Source organism: Nipponia nippon, unplaced genomic scaffold (assembly GCF_047370975.1).
Source record: "Nipponia nippon isolate SJK-2023a ecotype South Korea unplaced genomic scaffold, ASM4737097v1 scaffold_4, whole genome shotgun sequence".
NCBI lineage: Eukaryota > Metazoa > Chordata > Aves > Pelecaniformes > Threskiornithidae > Nipponia > Nipponia nippon.
This window is the reverse complement of record NW_028262358.1, coordinates 77321467-77340050: the sequence shown is the minus strand read 5'-3', so window position 1 is coordinate 77340050 and position 18584 is coordinate 77321467. Positions and strand designations below refer to the sequence as shown.

The 18584-nt window shown below is 40.6% G+C and overlaps 1 protein-coding gene across 2 annotated transcripts in view; it reads right to left on the bottom strand.

The window, feature by feature from the left end:
• ATG5 (autophagy related 5) overlaps positions 1-17968 on the bottom strand; it is an 87057-nt gene extending 69089 nt beyond the window's left edge. Inside the window, exons 1-4 of one of the 2 annotated variants that reach the window (XM_087775049.1) lie at positions 17911-17968; positions 16942-17111; positions 9555-9682; positions 2107-2185 (exon numbers count right to left, since the gene is read on the bottom strand). In XM_087775049.1, coding sequence (XP_087631175.1) covers positions 2107-2185; positions 9555-9682; positions 16942-17049 — 315 coding nt within the window. In that variant the 5' untranslated portion in view covers positions 17050-17111; positions 17911-17968. The other variant, XM_087775050.1, reaches the window with a different exon arrangement.
• Positions 17969-18584: the final 616 nt, after the last annotated feature.

Genomic DNA, 18584 nt, shown 5'->3' with positions numbered 1-18584 from the left:
CCACACCTGGGTAAAAAAAGCAACTTCCCAGACTACGGCTTCTCATGATTCTCAGACCTTAGTATTCTCTTCAAGCTTGTCCTTCTAGGACTATTTAAGGCAAGTGTATTTCAACTTTACTAGAGATATAAATGCATGTTATTTTATTGCATGCCAGAAGTACACATGACTAAACTGCTTCTTCAATGAAAACAGTAAGTGTGTTTATTATTTGGTCTGCATACCTAACAGGAGGACAATTACAAGTATCTGTCAACTTTCAAACTTCTGCTGAACAGAAATAAACTTTTTTAAACAAAGAAAACTGATGGGGGGGGGAATTTCAGAAACTCTCTTTACAGATGATGGAGATATCTGTTGTTGACTGCATGCTTTGGTAAAAGAAAGGAGAAAGCCATGACAACAGAAGTTAAACCTCAGAAAAATCTAATACTGTTCAATTAAGCCAAATAAAAATTACAGCTCTTTGAAGAATAACTGCACACAAATGAAAAAAATAATCCAGGCAGGAATCCCACACCTAAATTATTTAGCTGTAAGAAACTGTAACACATGAAAATGTCTTCAATATTTTGACATACTTTGATATATTTCAGTTATGTTTTGACTTCAAGGATTAAGAGGAATTTATTTAAATAAACTTTCAGATTACATCGAAAACAGGAAGAGAGATTAAGCAGGTGCTTAATCCAAGGTGTTATATTTTTAAAAACTAAATTACATCAGCTTTTAAAATAATACTGCCTTAGCAGTAAATTATTTCTGCTGATCTTTAATGTACACCTTTGAGACAAACTTAAGTTAGCTGATCTTTTGGCAAGCACCAATATAAGGACATCAAAGTCAGTTTACATTACTACACGAAATTGAAACGCACTGTGGTGCTGCAACTTATTTCTCAAGACGGCTCTGCTTTGGGATGGCAACATCCACACGCTGCCACTGCTAATCTTTCAGAGCTCTCAGAACACGTAGCAATTAAATCATGATCTATGAAACTAGATGCCCTAGAGTTTCTTCAAAACACTCTGAAAGTTTCTTCATCCCAGCTCTCTCTGACATGTATCAGACAGGAGTGTAGCAATTACAATGGTTTCAAAAAACATCCCCAACTTCACATTCATTCAGTCAGTCATTTTAGAAGTTTCAACATGTGGCAATACATATCATAAGAATGTATGATTTCAGTGCACACTTCCAAAAAGAATCAGACTACTCGTCTTAGCAAGACCTTTTCTGAAACACCCTCAAGAGAAAAATTGTTTGAATGAAAACGTTCAACACGACTGCTTCCCAGTATGCTTTTCATTTCATCTCAAATCTCACACACTCAAGTCAAGCTTATTAAGCTAGTGTTTTCCTTTGGATCAGTTTTCCTATTGCATTGTTTCTTTTATAATGGAGAAATTAAAGTTTCAAAGTTAAATACCATGATTTCTAGTTGTGATTTTGACTTCAAAACATACCTGGGATTATCACCTCAATGCATTTCAGAGCATGAAAGAATCCTGCACCAAAGCTAACCCTGCGCAAGTACTCTTCTGAGCAAAGATCAGTAGTGCTATGAAGTCATACCTAATGGTTTTACAATGTGTAATCAAAATAATGTCTCTCCTGTGACTAAGCCATCACAAGACCAAACTCATTTCACTCAGTTCTCTAAAGGGGACCCACATGAAGTACAACAGTGTTCCCTGACTTCAAGGATTTCTACAGTATCTCATATCCATGCTCATGTGTCTAAAAGGATAAGCACTTCTCAATCTTCCCAGTCTTCAGTCAACCCAAGCTGACTGAATTAAAAACATTATAGGAAAAGTTCTTCCCTTATATCCACTCAATTGCACTGACATAGTCTCATAACTTACCTTGAAAAACAATTTTGGATTTTCAGATTATAATAGAATCATTTACAAAGGAAAGTCATTTGAAAGCACATACAATCTCATGGAAAACAGCTGTAAACTTACAGAAAACTTCAGATGATTCCTGAAGATTCTACCATTCACTTACTGATAAAATAATTATGAAACCTTTTCCTAGCTTCCAAATTTCATGTAATCCCATGCTCACTCGTTCTTAGCTGAAGGTGTATTTCACTTTTACCTTGAAATGCACTGTGATGCTCCAAGGAAGGGCTGTATTTGATGCATGGAGATCAAATAGCAAACCAATTGGGTAATGCCTAAAAATGAAGCAATATTAAATGAACATAAAAGCTGTGCATTTAAATTCTACATATAACAGTTAACAAACATATATTTACATTTAAAAAATCAGCTGTTTGACTCCCACAATTAACATTCATTATTGCTTATTCAGAAAAGTTATACAGGCAGGTATAAATGACTGACAGTTTCTGGCAGAATCAAGTCTGGAACTTACATGTTCAGTATCTAAACCAGCGGTCTCCAGGCTGTGCCCACAAAACACTGCTAGCTTTGCAACAGCATAAGTGGCCTACAGCTGCTCTGTGGAATCCTTCAAAACAGTATTTTTAGTTAAAAAGCTTGACAATGGTAGGAATAACTGGTCTGACAGAAAAGTATACGTGCTTTCAGATACTTAAACACCATGGGTTTATACCACATTGACCCTTAGCATCTCTTCCCTCTCCCACCTGCCTCATGTCATTGTAGAGAATAAGTAGTAAAGTGAAAAAATGACATATCCGTAAAAGGGCTGAAAGAGGATAGATCAAGATGAACTCTACAGCTTTACTATCAAATTAAAAAGAATGGAAGGGGAGAAAAAAAAAAAAAAAGATTAATTGGAGTTTTGTATTTCAGTGGTATTCTGGATTAAAGGAGTTACACAAAGAAGCTGCTTCCTCCAAATATTCACTTCTGTCTCAGCTTTGTCTCCTTTAAATCTATTAGAAGATACAGCCTCCAACGATATACGGAATATATATCACATACACAAAACTTCCACAGGCACTCTAAAAAGGTCTTTCTGCCATTTTCCCATAAGCAGACACTGGCAAGATTTTTGGTAATTTTTCTTTTTTTTTTTTTTTTTTTTTTTTTTTTTGCATTCAGCATGCCAAGCTCCATTCTCTTGTTCAAAAACCTTAACTAAAAGAGCCTAACTAGCTTTTCATCCTACAAAGCAATGAACACACACTTAACTCACTAGCTTCACTGAATTAAATGGGACTGATCACAGGACACAGAGCCAAGCACGTACATAAGTTTTGAAAGTCCAGAGAGCAATAACTGAGAGCATTGCTCTAAAAGCATCTGTGCCAAGCCAATTTCCTGACCTACTAAACTCTCACACAACAGTGCTTTAGCACCCTCTACGGGTGAGCTAAGCCCAAAGCTAAGACAACGTCACCACAACAGCAAAAATAAAAACCAAAACAATACAATTCTTGAACTTACCTGTCGCACTTGTAACAACTTAAAAGAAAGAATAGGGGGAAATATCAAGAAAGTATCTAGAACTGTGTTTTCCTGACAAAGGGGATAAAGAATATAGATAAGGCATATCCAGATTTATCCTGATTCACTGCTAATGCTCAGGTTTTTACCACTAAGACTTCTTACTACTAACTGCCAATCAAGGCTTGAGTAGTTCAACAGGGATTCAGGAAGAGTTCCATGAAAGAGTGGGTTTCCAAATGAGCTAAGTAACAAAAACTAGATTTCCTTTGATAATTAGATGAACACAATGACTTTCAGTTACTTTTAATTTATACAACAAAATAGATAGCTAAAAAAACCAAACAAACCAAACCACCAGTTCTTGGCCTACCTCTATATTTTCTACCCAGTTTAGATTACAAAATGAAGTTCATGTACTCAAGCTTTCTTCAGTAAAATCCTTGTGCTTTGCACAGTTGATAGATGGTTTTTATTCTGACAGAGGTCAGCCCTAAATTAATTTTGTTCCATAACAGGACACGTGAGATTAATAAAGACAGTAGACCACGAGAGAAATTGTTTTCTATTCAGAAGCACAGCCTTCCCTTAAGAGTAAAGTTCACAACAGGTGTGAAGCAATCCTGAGATACAAGGCATGTCCTGCTTCAAATTCCAGTTCTCACACACTAGCATTTAATCTGAAGCCAACAGAAGCCTTAAGTAATGCCTGTACGTAATGGTGTGTTTCACTTATTTTTGAGATATAGTTACAAGCATTTTTTAAGAGTCTGGAAATAATAGCACCCTTATATTTCCCCTCATAAGAAAACCTGGTTTCTTAACCAGTATTCCCTCATTAAAGATCTTGCTTCCAGTGGTACTGCTGCAGTGCTCTTTCTGAACTTCTATCTGAAAAAATAGGCCTTGCAATTGAAGAACTACACAAATGCTCTCTAGAGCCTACAGTAACCAGCAGAATGAAAAAAAAAAAATTCAAAACCCCAAGAAAACCTTTAAAGATTTGCCCCCCGCCAAAAAAAAAAAAAAAAAAAGAAAAGAGAAAACAAACAGAACAACAACTAAGGGAAATGTCCAGCCCAGAAACGTATCATTTTGAAAAAAATATTATTGGATTGTTGAAATCAAACTGGTCTTAACTAGAGTGGGAGCCAAGGACAGGCAGACCGTGCAAAACTTTCTCAAATGAAATAATGGGAAAAATATCAAAGAGAAAATGTTTAAGAGACCACAAATCTTTTTTTACAAGTTGCTAGAATAATGATTGATTCTGGAAAGTCTTCAATCTATAGAAGTGTAACAGCACCTTGACTTCCAGCCATTGTCAATTTATTACTGCTTTTATTATTATACAGAAGGTGGTTTCAGAGTCCAAGAGAAGTCCTGGAAAACACCACATTAAGTACTTAAAATTCTTTTGAAAGTGACAGATGGACAGTAAGGAAAATCAATTACTACTTTTCTAACAATTGCTTTCTGAACCCAGAACAGAAAGTGACAGCATGAGTTGGTAGGTTGTTTTCAGACCAGAATAATTTACTGTGGTAATTCAGTAAGACATGTCACATGAACTGATAAATCCAGGACAAAAAAAATCCTATGCTCCAGAACTGTCTGGAGTACTAAGTGTATCAAGTGGCCAAAATCCGGTGTTTAGGTATTTCTTTGAACAAATGTCTCACTGAGGAAAACTTTAGCTGCATCGGAAAACAGTCTCACGTTTTCCTTTAGTATTTGGTAAGAAATAACTTTTTCTTAGATCTTTTAAGCAAATGCTAGCATTTTCAAACAATGTCAGCTATGCCTGATCAAATGGTGCTTTGACCTTTTTGTCTTCCACTGATTCCGGATTAGGAGGGCTCAAGCATCCATCCAGTTGGTACTAGAGAGACACCTATGCAACTACCAGGGCTAGAGCACAATCCACAGAAAGGGGACAGAAACTCTGCTGAAGGCTACGTGCAAGTGCTCAAAGTAACAAGCTACAGGGGGTGTTGTCCCCTAGCATCTGCTGAAGAAACCACCCCTGGCTCATCAGAGGCCTTCACTCAGGCAGAGCTCCTGAGAGAGGGTGCAGCTCTCCAGGTCTCAAGCTGCCAGGAGACCTTGGGACCTCTCCTGAGGGCTGGGGCAAGCAGAGGAAACGTCCTTGCCTAGAGGAGGTGTGTGGTAGTGGAGGAGCTATGTCACCAAGTTAAGGAGCTGCAGGAGGTCAGTGGGCTGCACAGCATCAGGGAAGATAGAAAGAGATTGATGGCATCTTCACTGAGACCTTGCAGAGATGAGAGCCTGAACTCCCGGCTGCACAGAAAGAGGGTCTGCAGTCACTGGAGTGGTGAATGGAGACTTGCAAGATGGGGAAGACCAGAGTCTTGCAGCCTCTGGCAAGAGAAGGCAGGCTCCTTTTCCACCTGCAGTCAGTGCCTCAATGGCAGACAAGGGGCTGGAAGTTCTGAGGAAGCATCAGAGCAGCCTGAACAGCACAACCACACCAAGAGGAAGCAATCACAGAGATAGGAGACTCCCTCCTACAGGGGATAGAGCCCTCCGCCATCTGCCAATCTCACTCGCTACCTGCGGAGGTTTGCTGCTTGTTAAGAAGTTGCAGACTTGCAAGGTTTCTCCTGTGCTTGGATTATTAGCCCTTGCTGTTCAACCATGCTGTTCACATGGGCACAAATCATAAGTGCTGCAAGGGAACCCTTGAGAGTATCAAGAGTGACTATACAGCTCCAGGGGCAAGGTGGCATCTCCACAATTTCACCATTGAAAGAGAAAGGCTCAGAGAGGCATGAATGTTGGTCAATAACTGCAGGTTGTGCAGCTGGTATGACAACAAGGATTTGGCTTTTACAGCCACAGGACACTCTTTGGGGATGAAAGACTGCTAGGAAGAGATGGAATCCACTTAAGTGGGGCAAAAGTATCTTCACCTTCAGGTTGGCCAGCCTGGTGAGGAGAGCTTTAGACCATAACAACAGGAGTGTGAATAGCAACCCACAGACAAGTAGAAATTAATGGATATGGGTGGAAAGCAAGTGGTGAAAGGTGACAGCTACAAGGGAGATCTCAAAATGATAAAAGAGGGTAGAAGAGAGTCTACCACAAGTGTATGTACATAAACGCACACAGCTTGGGAAACAAGCAGGAGAAGCTAGAGCTCCACATCCAGTGACATAACCGTGACGGTGTTGGGCTACCTGAAACATGGTGAGCCAGCTTGCACAACTGGAATGCTGTTGTGGATAGATGGACGCAAGCTGCTCAGGAAAGACAGGCAGGGCAGATGAGGGAAGAGGGCTGTCTGTGAGGGAGCAGCTTAGATGTATGAAACAATGGGACAGACAACAGGTTGGTTGAGATCTTGTGGTTCAAGATCAGAGAAGATACTAGTAAGGGCAACATCATGGTGAGTTTGTTACAGATCATGCAATCCAGGCAAGGAAGTAGATAAAGTCTTCTTTAAACAACTCAAGAAGTTTCTGCATCACAGACCCTGGTTCTTGTTGATCTCTGACATCTGCTGGAAAAGCAGCATGGTGGGACACAAGTAGCCAACATCTCTTGATACAGGCATTGGATGGACAGAGCTGACCCGCAGCTGAATCTGTTACTTACTAACAAGACAAAACAGTTCTGGATGTGATAATCAGTGGCAGCTTTGGCTGCAGTGACCATGAAATGGCAGAGTTCAAGATCCCAGAGAGACTGATAAAGGAGAGTAAGCAGAATACAGACCTTTGACTTCACTTGCCACTTCCTCCTCGTGCCCCTGCACAGTTCAGGCTCAGCCATCTCAGATCCATCATTGGACAGGGCTTTCAGTCCCTCACCTGCAGCCAGAGCACTGAACCTATCCTGTAGTTACAGAAATGCAGCTGGAGAAGGAGCCTTCCTCCTGCTGCCAGAAGTCACAAGCTTCCAGCCCTTCCATATTTTAGGAGACTATATTCCAACCCAATAATCACAGACTCTGCCTGCATCTCCTTCAATGTAGTTGTAGGTTTAGGCTCCTGCAGCTGCAGGGTCTCCGAGATGATCTATTTCCTTTTGTAGTCTCTGATGTTGCACGATCTGGTGACCTCTTCCTGCAGCTCTTAACTTGGTGACACAGATCATCCCCCAGCACACACCTCCTGCAAGCAAGGAGACCATCTTCCCCTGCCCCAACAACCTCAGTGGGAGGCCCCAGGCCCCTGTAACTCCAGGCCTGGAGAGCTTCATCCTCCTTCAGGAGCCTGGCCTGAGAGCTGCAGACCATAAAGTTGACACCATGTTTCAGACTTCCTCCAAAATCTCACTGGAAAACAGAAGAGCTGCAGCTGACAAGAGGTACTACATCCCAACCAGCCATGAAACCGCACAGGCTGTAAGCAATATGACCTCCCAGTGCAAAGCAAATAATTTGAATAAGCAATATTATTAGCAAGATTTATTCAGTTCTGAATGCAGAAGTTATACTTAAAAAGATTAGGCATTAAAGCTCACTATTCTTCCTCTACAAACTACTAGTTCAATCTAATTCTCAGTTCTGGTATTTGAGTCTTCCTTCCCTGGAACAAGCTTCAGCTATTTAGGGGATTACAATTCTCCTAAAATAATGGTTTGCAGATAGCATTTTCCTTAGAAAAGCAATTCCACCGAAATCAGTGGAGCTGTTCCAGGCAGAATATACTTTGATTTTCTGAAAGATCAGAGCCTTAATTAGCAGATCATAATTACACTATTCATTTTCATTTCAATGTTCAACGACTTTACTAACTCTTCACTTAGTTTTAGAATTATAATTTATATTTGTACTCTATACCTATAATTTATAATTTAATTTTTTTTAATTCTAGTTTAAACATCATGGTATTTGAAAGCTTACAGAAAATAGAGATCTGTTTTTGGTTGAAGTAAAAAGCCTCTCTTTCCTTTATTTTTACAACTTCAGTGAAAACCTTATAAAGTTTCCTCCCATTATCTACCTAAGATTATGAACACACTGGGACAAACTTGGTACCTTGCTGTTTATTTAGATGGTATTCATGACTCAAGGTCACTATGACACACCAAGAAACCAATTGTTGTTAAATTCCAGATAGTTTAAATAGATGTCTAAAGCTGATTTTGCCAGCCGGTTTTGGAAAAGTGAAAAGAGCCAGGTTTTATGCTTTTCTATTTACATATTTTCAAGGTTTACACTAGGTTGGTCTCAAAGAAACAAAAGACTAGAAGAGATCTACTGCATCACCAAGTCTAAAGGGACTCCATGATGTGATGCTTGCTAATCACAAGACAATCCAGGTTCAAGAAGCTAAAACAGTCACTGGTAGTTTTCTTCCCTATTATGATACAGGAAATAAAAAGAGGTATAAAATCTCTTCAGCATTCAAAATACTAAATACTTTCTATAGAGCTGATGCTATCTATACAGAGCTAGCAAACATTGCAGCTCTCAAAATGTTTTCTTTAAATCTCTTTATGGCAGAAATAGAAACAAAATCTGATCAACAGTATTTATGAAAACTAAGTAAATGAAACAATGCCAGTCTGATTCCCCAACCTCTCAAAAAAAAAGGCAGATATTTTTAATAGACCATATGACAGAACAAAAATAGAATCAACAGCAATTAGCTCAATAAAGTCAAACTAATTGAATTCAACAAAAGCCTGTGCATCGGTATTAGATTCTCTGTCTTACAGTGCAAGCACATATCACGCCAGTGAGAAGTGAAGGTTACGCACATGGTTTGTTATCTTTAAGCATATATCCCGCCTGCATTCAGACTCCAGAAACAGTGCTTCCTATCTGTGTTATTAGACAACTTTTAAGAAGGTAGAATAACCTAAAGAAAGATTTATGTGGCGATTCTACTGCAAGAAACAGTAAAGCCAAAACCACAGGCACTTCGTATTACAGTAACAACTAGAACAAAAACAATAGGTGCAGCACAACTTTTGCCTTACACATAGAGCAAGTACAAGCAGAATAATAAAAAATATCTTCAACATTAAACCTTCTTCTGTTTTTCCCAAACAACATGTTTTTCTTACCCTCCTCATCTTTTACAATCTTTGAAACCCAATGGAGTGATTAGTTTAGGAAAAGTACTGACACTGTGCTGAACTTGATAACTTTCTACATGATAAATTGAGTAAAGATACAAAGTTAAATAAACTCACCATTTCAGTGGTGTACCTTCGTATTCAAACCATATTTCACTAACTTCCTCTTGTCTCATAACTTTCTGAAAGTGTTTCTTCACTTTGTCTGTTACCAGTGTCAAGTAGCTTATCCTTGGCAAAAGTAACTGAAAAAAAAAATTAAAGAAGCTTTAAGTACACATAAAATTTACTAAATTAATAAATATCTGTAACCAGTATGCATGTTCATAACCAAAATTCAGTCAGCATTCTTTTTTTCCCCTCCTTAAGCTAAGACGTCTTTTAGACAGTTTACTTATTAATGGTCAATGAAAGGCTACAAAATTATGTACTCAGAAGATGCAGAATAGCAGTATCCAATACACTAACATAAAAAAAGTAAAAAAATAAGTTTTGATTCTTTCGATGTGGTGGGAGGGAGAAAAGTGGAATTTAATTTCTGGAATTTCATTTTCTGTATTTAAGCAGGCCAAAGAACAAAGTTTTTAACTGTTTTCATATGAACAGAGAGGAACATGTTCTACCTTCTTATTGAATACAATGAGCAACTGTGTATCACCTATTATTTCAAAATGGAAATTTCTACAAAATATAAAAAAAAGAGAATGAACACTAGCTGCTTAAGGGTTTGGTTTCCAAGTGCGTTTTGTATTTCCAATAGCTGGCAATTTCCATTTTCTTTGCACTGGGTTTGCCAACTCAACATGTTAGTCAAGGCTACTATGATTCTTCCACTATTTAACCTTTACCCAGCTACTAAAATCAGAAAGAAAACTGTCAATATTTATCAGTTGAAACAAGACACCTTCTTACAGCTTTCTTGTATACTATCTTTTTTTTCCTCAAGTGTAGTGTTATGCACTATCCAAAACAGAATGCTGTGTTATTTTTATTTGCAATCCCCTCCTCCTTTTTTTTTTTTTTTAAGTCTCATGCCTAGTAAGAGTGGTTAAGCAGAGTGCATCAGTGCACTGACTGACGACTGTATAGCACATTTACTTAAGATGAATCAGTTCATAAGCTTTAACGAACAATGCCTTTTAGTATGCCGATGAGAAAAGATTAACCTCTCTGTAAAATAACAGTTAGCTTTGGAGCAGACATTTTAAATGAATCATATTTATCCTGTAAAGTTATTTTCATTTCCTAATTATTAATGAAATAGATGGGTCTAACGAATAAATAGAAATAAATTATATTTTGCATATTTAGAGAAAGAGAAACATTTGTTTTCCCGTGTTCCTCATAACCAGTGTTGTTTCTTAAAACATTTTCTTTATAGCATATGGATAATGCTAGGCCTTAAGTGAATGTCTATGGTACAGACATCCCAAACCATGTAAGGATATATTTTGACTCACAGAAAACTAGATCTCTCCTGCAACATTCTTCCAGAATCTCTCCAACAATTAGACCACACTTTGATACATAAATTAGATAACATTTTGGCCATGGTACTAGAATTTATTTATAAATATCAGATTCACAAAGAAGTAGTATGGAGAGTAAATCAAGAGTAAGTTCTTATGAAAGAGAATAGATTTGTCTTTTAGATAATGCTGTATTAGGTTACTAATCTGCATACATCTATGAAACAAGTAAATTTTAGGATTATATAAAACTACAAAAGATCAAGACTCACCACTATCACAGTCATCAAGTCAGTTAACACTTGATCTTTTATGTACCGTATGGTTTTCTTTTTCCATCTGTTGCTCTTATTACCATCATCATATTGTTTCTACCTTCTTTCATAGGAGTCTAATTGAGCAAGGTAATTAAACACAGTCTTCAGTTTTAAAAGGTGAACAATCTCAATAAATTCAATGAAGTCATGTACACACTCAGGTGAGAATTGTTTTGTACCTCAATGACTTGAATGGCAATATAATCTTATCCTTTATTAACCTAATGCCACATATTTACACTGATTGTTCTTGAGACAATATAGTCAGTCCAGGCTATTCCAATCAAACCCAAATATTTCTGGTAATAATTCCATATTATTTCTGTGTGATATTTACAGTTAAATGAATGCTGGTATATTCTGATATGAGACCCATTTGGACTGATACAAAAGTCAGTTTTCAGCATGCTGCACATGGCACAGCCATGCAGGAACTGATAAATATACTAAAGCATTATTGATTGCAACAGTGTTTGACATAACCCTTTAAACTGCACAACTAACTTCCTCTGTAAAATATTTTACTTCAGTTTGTAGTGTGGAAGAACAATGCAGTTTCTATTTCAACACAATTAGAGATCACAGACAATAATCAAACAGCATTTAACTGAATTTAACAGAATGTGGCCAGCACTCCCAGTGGGCCTCTTTGGAGTACAAAGCCTAATGGTTCATCAGGGTAACAGGGACTGCCTATTTTTCAGAGATCCTTAGCATTTGCAACACCTACTGAACTCTTTTTGGTCTTTCCACCTCTTCTACCTTGCTACAGTCTTCCCCTTCCATGGGAGACACAAAAGGATCCAAGTCTATCTCTTTTCTAGTTTAATTATCCTAGAGACTTACAAGTATACTAAATCTGTTAAGTGAGACCTTTAAAAGCATAGTTTAAAGACATTTTCATTACCCCTTTTAATATCCCTTGTCCACCAGTGGTCTACACTCCGTGAAAGACACCAGTTGACACAAAACATTTTTACTCCAAAAATCCTGTAATTTTTAAATGCAATTACTGAGTATTTCCAGAGGAAAGGTACTAAAAAATATTTAGAAAAAAAACCTTAATGTATTTAACTATATGTTGGGCTTCAGTCAATCTCTCTGGCAGCAGAATCGCATTAATTGTTTTATAGAGGCCTCTATATGAAAACCAGAGTTCTACACAGCAGTTCACCTTCTAGACTAGTAGACACTCACAAGCTTCTCCAACATTCTAGCCATGTGGCAAGAAGCCTTCCTTTTAGGCAAAGCCATGTTCACCAGAATGACACCTCTCCCAAACACTTTTGCTACTGACTCCTAAGCCAGGCTGTGCAGGCCAATGAGGCTATGCCCTTTCAGCCTTTGGTTACCCTACAGCAATACTTCTAGTTGCTGGGAATGAACGGCCATGATTCAGTGATAAGAGTAATTCTTTGTTTAGGGCTGTAATACCCAATTAAGAAAAAAAACCCACATCATCATATGACAAGACATACTAATCCAAGTTAAACTCATTCCACTAGGTCAGATTTGCTCAATTGCCTTTTTTTTTTTTTGGACAAATAACCTTCTATCAGCAGACTTTGTGCTAAAGGTTAGAACCATGCTATGAAAATCAAACACATCCAACAATGCAAGTAATGTAACAACTGCAACCTGAATGTAGGACTGTTAAATCACTACATAATATGCTAAAAGGCAGAATGCCCATCATAAATGAAAAGACACACAGTACTGCATGGGCAAATACACAGACAAGGTAGTATCAAAGTTTTTAATGAACAGACTGAGTGCATATTTAGCATAGATTCAATAGTTATCAATTTAAATAGTGTATGAAAGAAAATAACTAATAGGAAAGTATATGATATAACACATAAGGAATTAAACAGAAGAGAATCCCGGTTTTGATTCAAGTTGTCTGGCAACTGACTCTGCCATGCTGCCCGCTGATCAATGGCAGACGAGTATAATGCTTGCCGCTCACTATGCTGCGTAACAAAGAAACCTGAATGAAAAAACTCACTTTCAGTTGAGCTTTGTGGCTTGGAAGCAGCCACATCTGTCTTATCCTCTAGAAAGGACAGACTTGTAAGAAGATCCAAGAGAAGGGTAAAGCAGTCAGTGGGCGAATTGCTTTTAAGCGTCAAGACCAAGTAAGGATTCCTGAAATGTTAAGTGCGGCTGGGTGCCTTTCCCTCCAGCAACCAGTTGTGTAAGTTTTCTGCCACTCGGTATAAAAACAAAAAGCTGGCATAAACTCCCTCAAAGTAGTCAGAGTACATGGTATAAAGCCAAGTAGATGTTCATGACCTGTTGGCATCAGACTGGCCAGTTCAGCAGTAGTGAAGACAAGATAAACAAATCACTCAGTACTAATAATTAAAAAAACAGCATTTGAGAATATGAAAAAAAACCTAAAATTCATATTCACATCTGAATTCTTAAGTCAATGGCCATACCCAATGTAATTATTACTAGATCTTGATTAAAAACGAGACACAACAATCATCAACTGCTTTTGATACAATTTCTAGCCCTAACTTTGAAAGAAAACGTGAAAAAAACTTTCAGACAATTCATATATGCTCAGCTTAAACCAAAATAGCTACACAAAACTGATGGGGGGGAGTGGGGCAAACAAATAAGATTAGGAGTTCTGCTCATTAAATTAAGAAAACAAAAGTAAATCTCCAAATACATTACCAGGCAGAATAAATCCTAGTAGGCTAGAACATGCCATCCCCAAAATTATACAAACAGCAACACCTTCTTTTTGCATATTGTGTATTGCTACAGTATTTAATCACAATAACCAGGAATGCTTTCTGTAGAGGTCAAACGAAACGCAAGGAACTCCTAGTGCCTAAGTAAATGCTTGCAATATATCTTCGCATAAAGAGAGTAACTCTCCAGCTGTCTCCACAGGTTTTGTTGCAGACCAACACACGTTTTACATGCAAAACAGATTATAAAACTGAAAATTCTGGATTTAACAAGAACTGGACTGGTCTGATCACCAATGCATCCAGCATGAAGAAACAAAGCATCCTAACATGGAATGGCTTCACATTGCTCACTAATATAGACATCTTAATAAAACAACCCTTTTGACACCGAGGAAGCTTAAAGAGTGGCCCAGTAAAGGCTAGTCCCTTGGGCAGAGTATCATTCCAAGATTGCCTTCTGCTGTAATTTTGTTCTTTACACCTGACAAATCTCAGCCAACGAGTACTCTGCTTCCTGTACACATTTTATTTCTAACTGTTGTTTGCACCAAGAGACAGATGGTACACCATTTTAAAGTAAAAATCGTAACAATTTTAGGACTAGGGAAAAAAAAGATAGCTCAGCAACAAAGGTAGTTCAACCTAGCTGTTCCTCATTATGCTTCCACTCCAAACACAAGCATCTGTAGGAAACACTCCAAAGAAACTGACATATCTGCTTCCAGTGTAACTCTGCTGAAACCTACCTGGCTTGACTACAGCAAGAAATAGGACAGTGTTTTACCTGAGCTGCTTAGTCTTGATGTCACTACTCTTTCCAAAAGATAGACAAGCTCATTTTAAGTTAGCTCTGCTAGCCCCATGCAGTGCCATAATGCGATACATGTATGCATCGCTCCTGTGCGGTGCTAATACATCTAACAGACAGGGGTCTCCTGCCGCACCACTCACAACAAACTGAAATCCATCACACAGATTCTGGCTTGTTTTTCTAACCCTCCAGGTCTATGTCTTCCTCCATCTTCACAAGCAAGTTCCTCAGAGCAGAAGCTTTTTTTCCCCCCTCTTAGCATAACGATGCCAGTATTTCCTTCCCATTTACAGAAGGCAGTCTGGAATACAGAGGTTGTATCTATATTAACAAGTACTGAGGTGTGATATGAGGAGATGCGTAAAGCTGAAGAGCTGGTGTCAAGGGCTGGGAATGTTCACTTCTTTTACTCCAATTTCACGGGTTTTGATGGTTTTTACTTCAATTTAGCTCCAGTTTGATCCTATACACTAAATGCCCATTAGCAGTCGAAGCACATCACCTGCTTCAGCTTCATGTGAAAATGATTCAGCTTGTGGGTTATGAGAGTGCTGTGTGATGCAAACCTGGGCACAGTAAGTGGAAAGGATGAAGACTTGCTTAAAAAATGCACTCCAGATCTGAACAAAAACATTAACATAGATGCACTCTGAAACCATGAGAACTAAACCATGATTTCAAACCTTGATTGCTATTCTACCTTTTACTGTTATAAATGCTTGGTCCCTTCAAGAAGCAAAGCTATATTATCAGCTCCAACATGACCTGAAAAAGGAAGAAGCTAAAATTTTAGAACTGTGATCTGTGAACAACCACATTTTGCAGAAATAGGTAATTAAGCCTTGAGAATTTTTGTGCACGTTTTAAGCAGAGTAAATAAAAGAAACTCTGCCAGCTTAAAACCATCTCCTTGGCTTACAAAGGTGGCCACACCGTGAAGATAACATGGCTTCAGGGTTTCCATGCTGATGTTAAACAGATCAAGACTGCATGTCTCTATACTTAAGACTCATACCTTTCAGATAACGCTGATACAACACATACATGTATGTTTTAAATCATATTTATATATGAAAACATAAAGAATTTAAAGTCTGAGACTTCTAGACAGCCCAAATGCATCTGGCAATAGGTCAACCACAAGAAGTAAAGTGCTTCTGTTTTACCAGTGGTGAAACTAAAGCATAGAAAGATAAGCACTAGCATCGCTTAACAAAAAGCATTAACGCTTTATTAGGTTTCAAAAACCCACTGAACACACACGTAAATCAGAAACTGATGACACAAAGATGCTATTAAACACAGAAGAAAAAATATTTCTATCCAGTAGTATTTTCAAAAAGAGTAGAACGGGATATGACAAGATTTAAGGATTTCAGAATCACATAAAAACTCATAGTACAAGATTTTCCTCCCACATACTTGCTACATTTCAAGTTTTTCACTGAATCAGCTAACATTCTCTATCAATCATATGTCTACTAGGTGCTGAAAGGATAAAAACTGCTGAGCACAGTATAAATAAATACCACATGATTATAGAAGGCCTTCCAGCTAACAACTCAAATAAATCCATCTCGCCTTCGTTTTTATCATCAGCTAGCAATCCAGTTCAGGCACTGTACTGTTAAGACATTATAGCTGCTTTTCCGACATCTGAGCTAGATCTCTCATGGCTGCTAGCATTTAAAGAAAATGAGCAGAAATACCGGAGCCAGAGTTCATCATGAGTTTGTGTTACGCAGGTGACTGATCTTAGTGTTTAAGATTGCACAAACCTCTGACTGAAGTTATTTCTGTAGCAAGGTAACATACAAGTTCTCTCCCTTCTTCTGGTCATTATCCAAGAACATACAAACTCACCATGAGCACACATAGAGCCTCCTCCTTTTAGCTAATTACTTGTTAACTTTTTCATAATTCTGTTAAGATCTTAATTATCGGTGATAAGTTTATCTCACTGGTGAAACAAGCCTAAAGTTTTGAACCTGCTGTGAAGAGGCGCATCACGCAGAGCGGTCATACAGTTTACTTTCAGAACATACCAGAAATAGGAAGAAAAAAGCTGCTGTTTTTTTTTTTTTTTCACAACATGTAGTAGCAGACATGATGAGAATGAAGGAAATAAACATAACTGGAAGGAAATAAACATAACTGTGGCATTGGACTATCTGTGACTACCTTCATTATACTCACATAATAAGGTTCAGCTTCCCTTTCAGTTATCTCATCCTGATACAGAGTGAAACAGGTTGGTATTCGTCCAAACCACACATCTCGAAGTACATCTTTGTCATCTGTCATTCTCCCAACGGATAGCGAAGCACATGTAGATCAGCTTCTCTTTTCAGCTAGAACTGTAACCCCGTTCCCCCCAAAAGAAACAAGTCAGCACAACTGCAATTAAAATACGTCTTGTTAGATGTTCTCCCACAAGGACGCTCCTGCAAGCACGATCAACACTGTCACTGAGACACTAAATGCCATCACTTTGTACAAAGTAATGGGATGAGTTAAGGCCTCCGAGTTAACACTTTCCCAACTACGAACACGCGGTGGATGACGAGTAAGCGAGCATTTTCTAAGCCTGCATCACGCCCCAACCGTAGAGCCAAAGGGACCTTTCCCATTACCGCCTTGCGGTCATCCCGCAGCTCCCACGCCCCGCCGAGGCCCCGGCTTTACCGCGGGCCAGCAGCCCCGGGCCCACGGGCAGCCAGCACAGCCGGTGCCCACAGCCGAGCAGGGACGACGAAGCGAGCAGGTCGCTCGGGGCGGAGAGGGGACAGCGAGGCCCCAGGACGGTCCCCAGCATCGCCCACCGCCGCGCCGAGACCCGGGGGCGCCCCGCCAGCAGGTTCGGGGCGGCGCCCGCCCTCGGCGCCCGCCCTCGGCGCCCGCAGCAGCGGCCCGGCCCGGCCCGGCCCAGCTCGGCGGAGCCCCCCTCCCTCCCAGGCGGCCGCCCGAGGTGAATCAGCACGGGGCCGGACCGAGGAGCGCTACGGCGGCGGCCCCCGGCGTGCTCTCCCCAAGCGACGGCAAGGCCGGGGGGCGGGCCACGGCGGCCCCGCCCCAGCCCGCCGGGGAGCGAGCAGCGGCCCCCGGGAGGAGGGCCCGCCCCGGGCCGCCCCGCCGAGGGTGTCGGGAGCGGGGACGGCCGTTACCTCAGTCGCGACCCGCGCCAGCGGCGCGCCAGGCAGGAACTGAACCGCGGCCCCGCCCCCGCCTCGGCCCCGCCCCCCCGCCCCGCCCCCAGGCGCACGCGCTGTCCGCCGCGCGGCTTCCGCCCGGTTCCCGGTGGGCAAGGTCCGGCGCCGGAAGCCGGAAGCGGGGCGGAAGGGGGGCGGGGGAGGGCGGCCGGCGGGAAGGAGGAGGAGGCGGAGCCTGAGGGCCCGGCCCGGCCCCGCGGCTGCCGCGGGCAGCGCCGTGGCGGTGGGAAGGAGTCGGTCTCGCAGCCGCCCCCCGCTGCGAGGAGGCAGGGCCGGAGGCGGGAGGTGGCTGGGCTGCAGCTGTGGTCGGGCCTGGGCCCGGGCCCGCTCCTGAGGCGTCGGCGGGGTCGCTGAGGCGATAAGCCCCGCTTCTGCCGGCGCGCAGGAGCCGGTGAGGCTTAACGCTGAACGTTCCCGGTGCTCACGGGCTCAAATGCTCTTCTGAGGGTTTTGAGCGCAGTGGAACCGCTTGAGCTCTCTGTCCTCTCTTACCCGATTGTTCTCTTTTCCTGTTCTTTATGTAGCAGATTTTAGACACCGTGATTTTATACCATGATCCCAGGAGGGTGAGGAGTACGTGCTGCCGCCAGGCACATCTCTGACACACCAGAGCACCGATTCCGGGGCCGT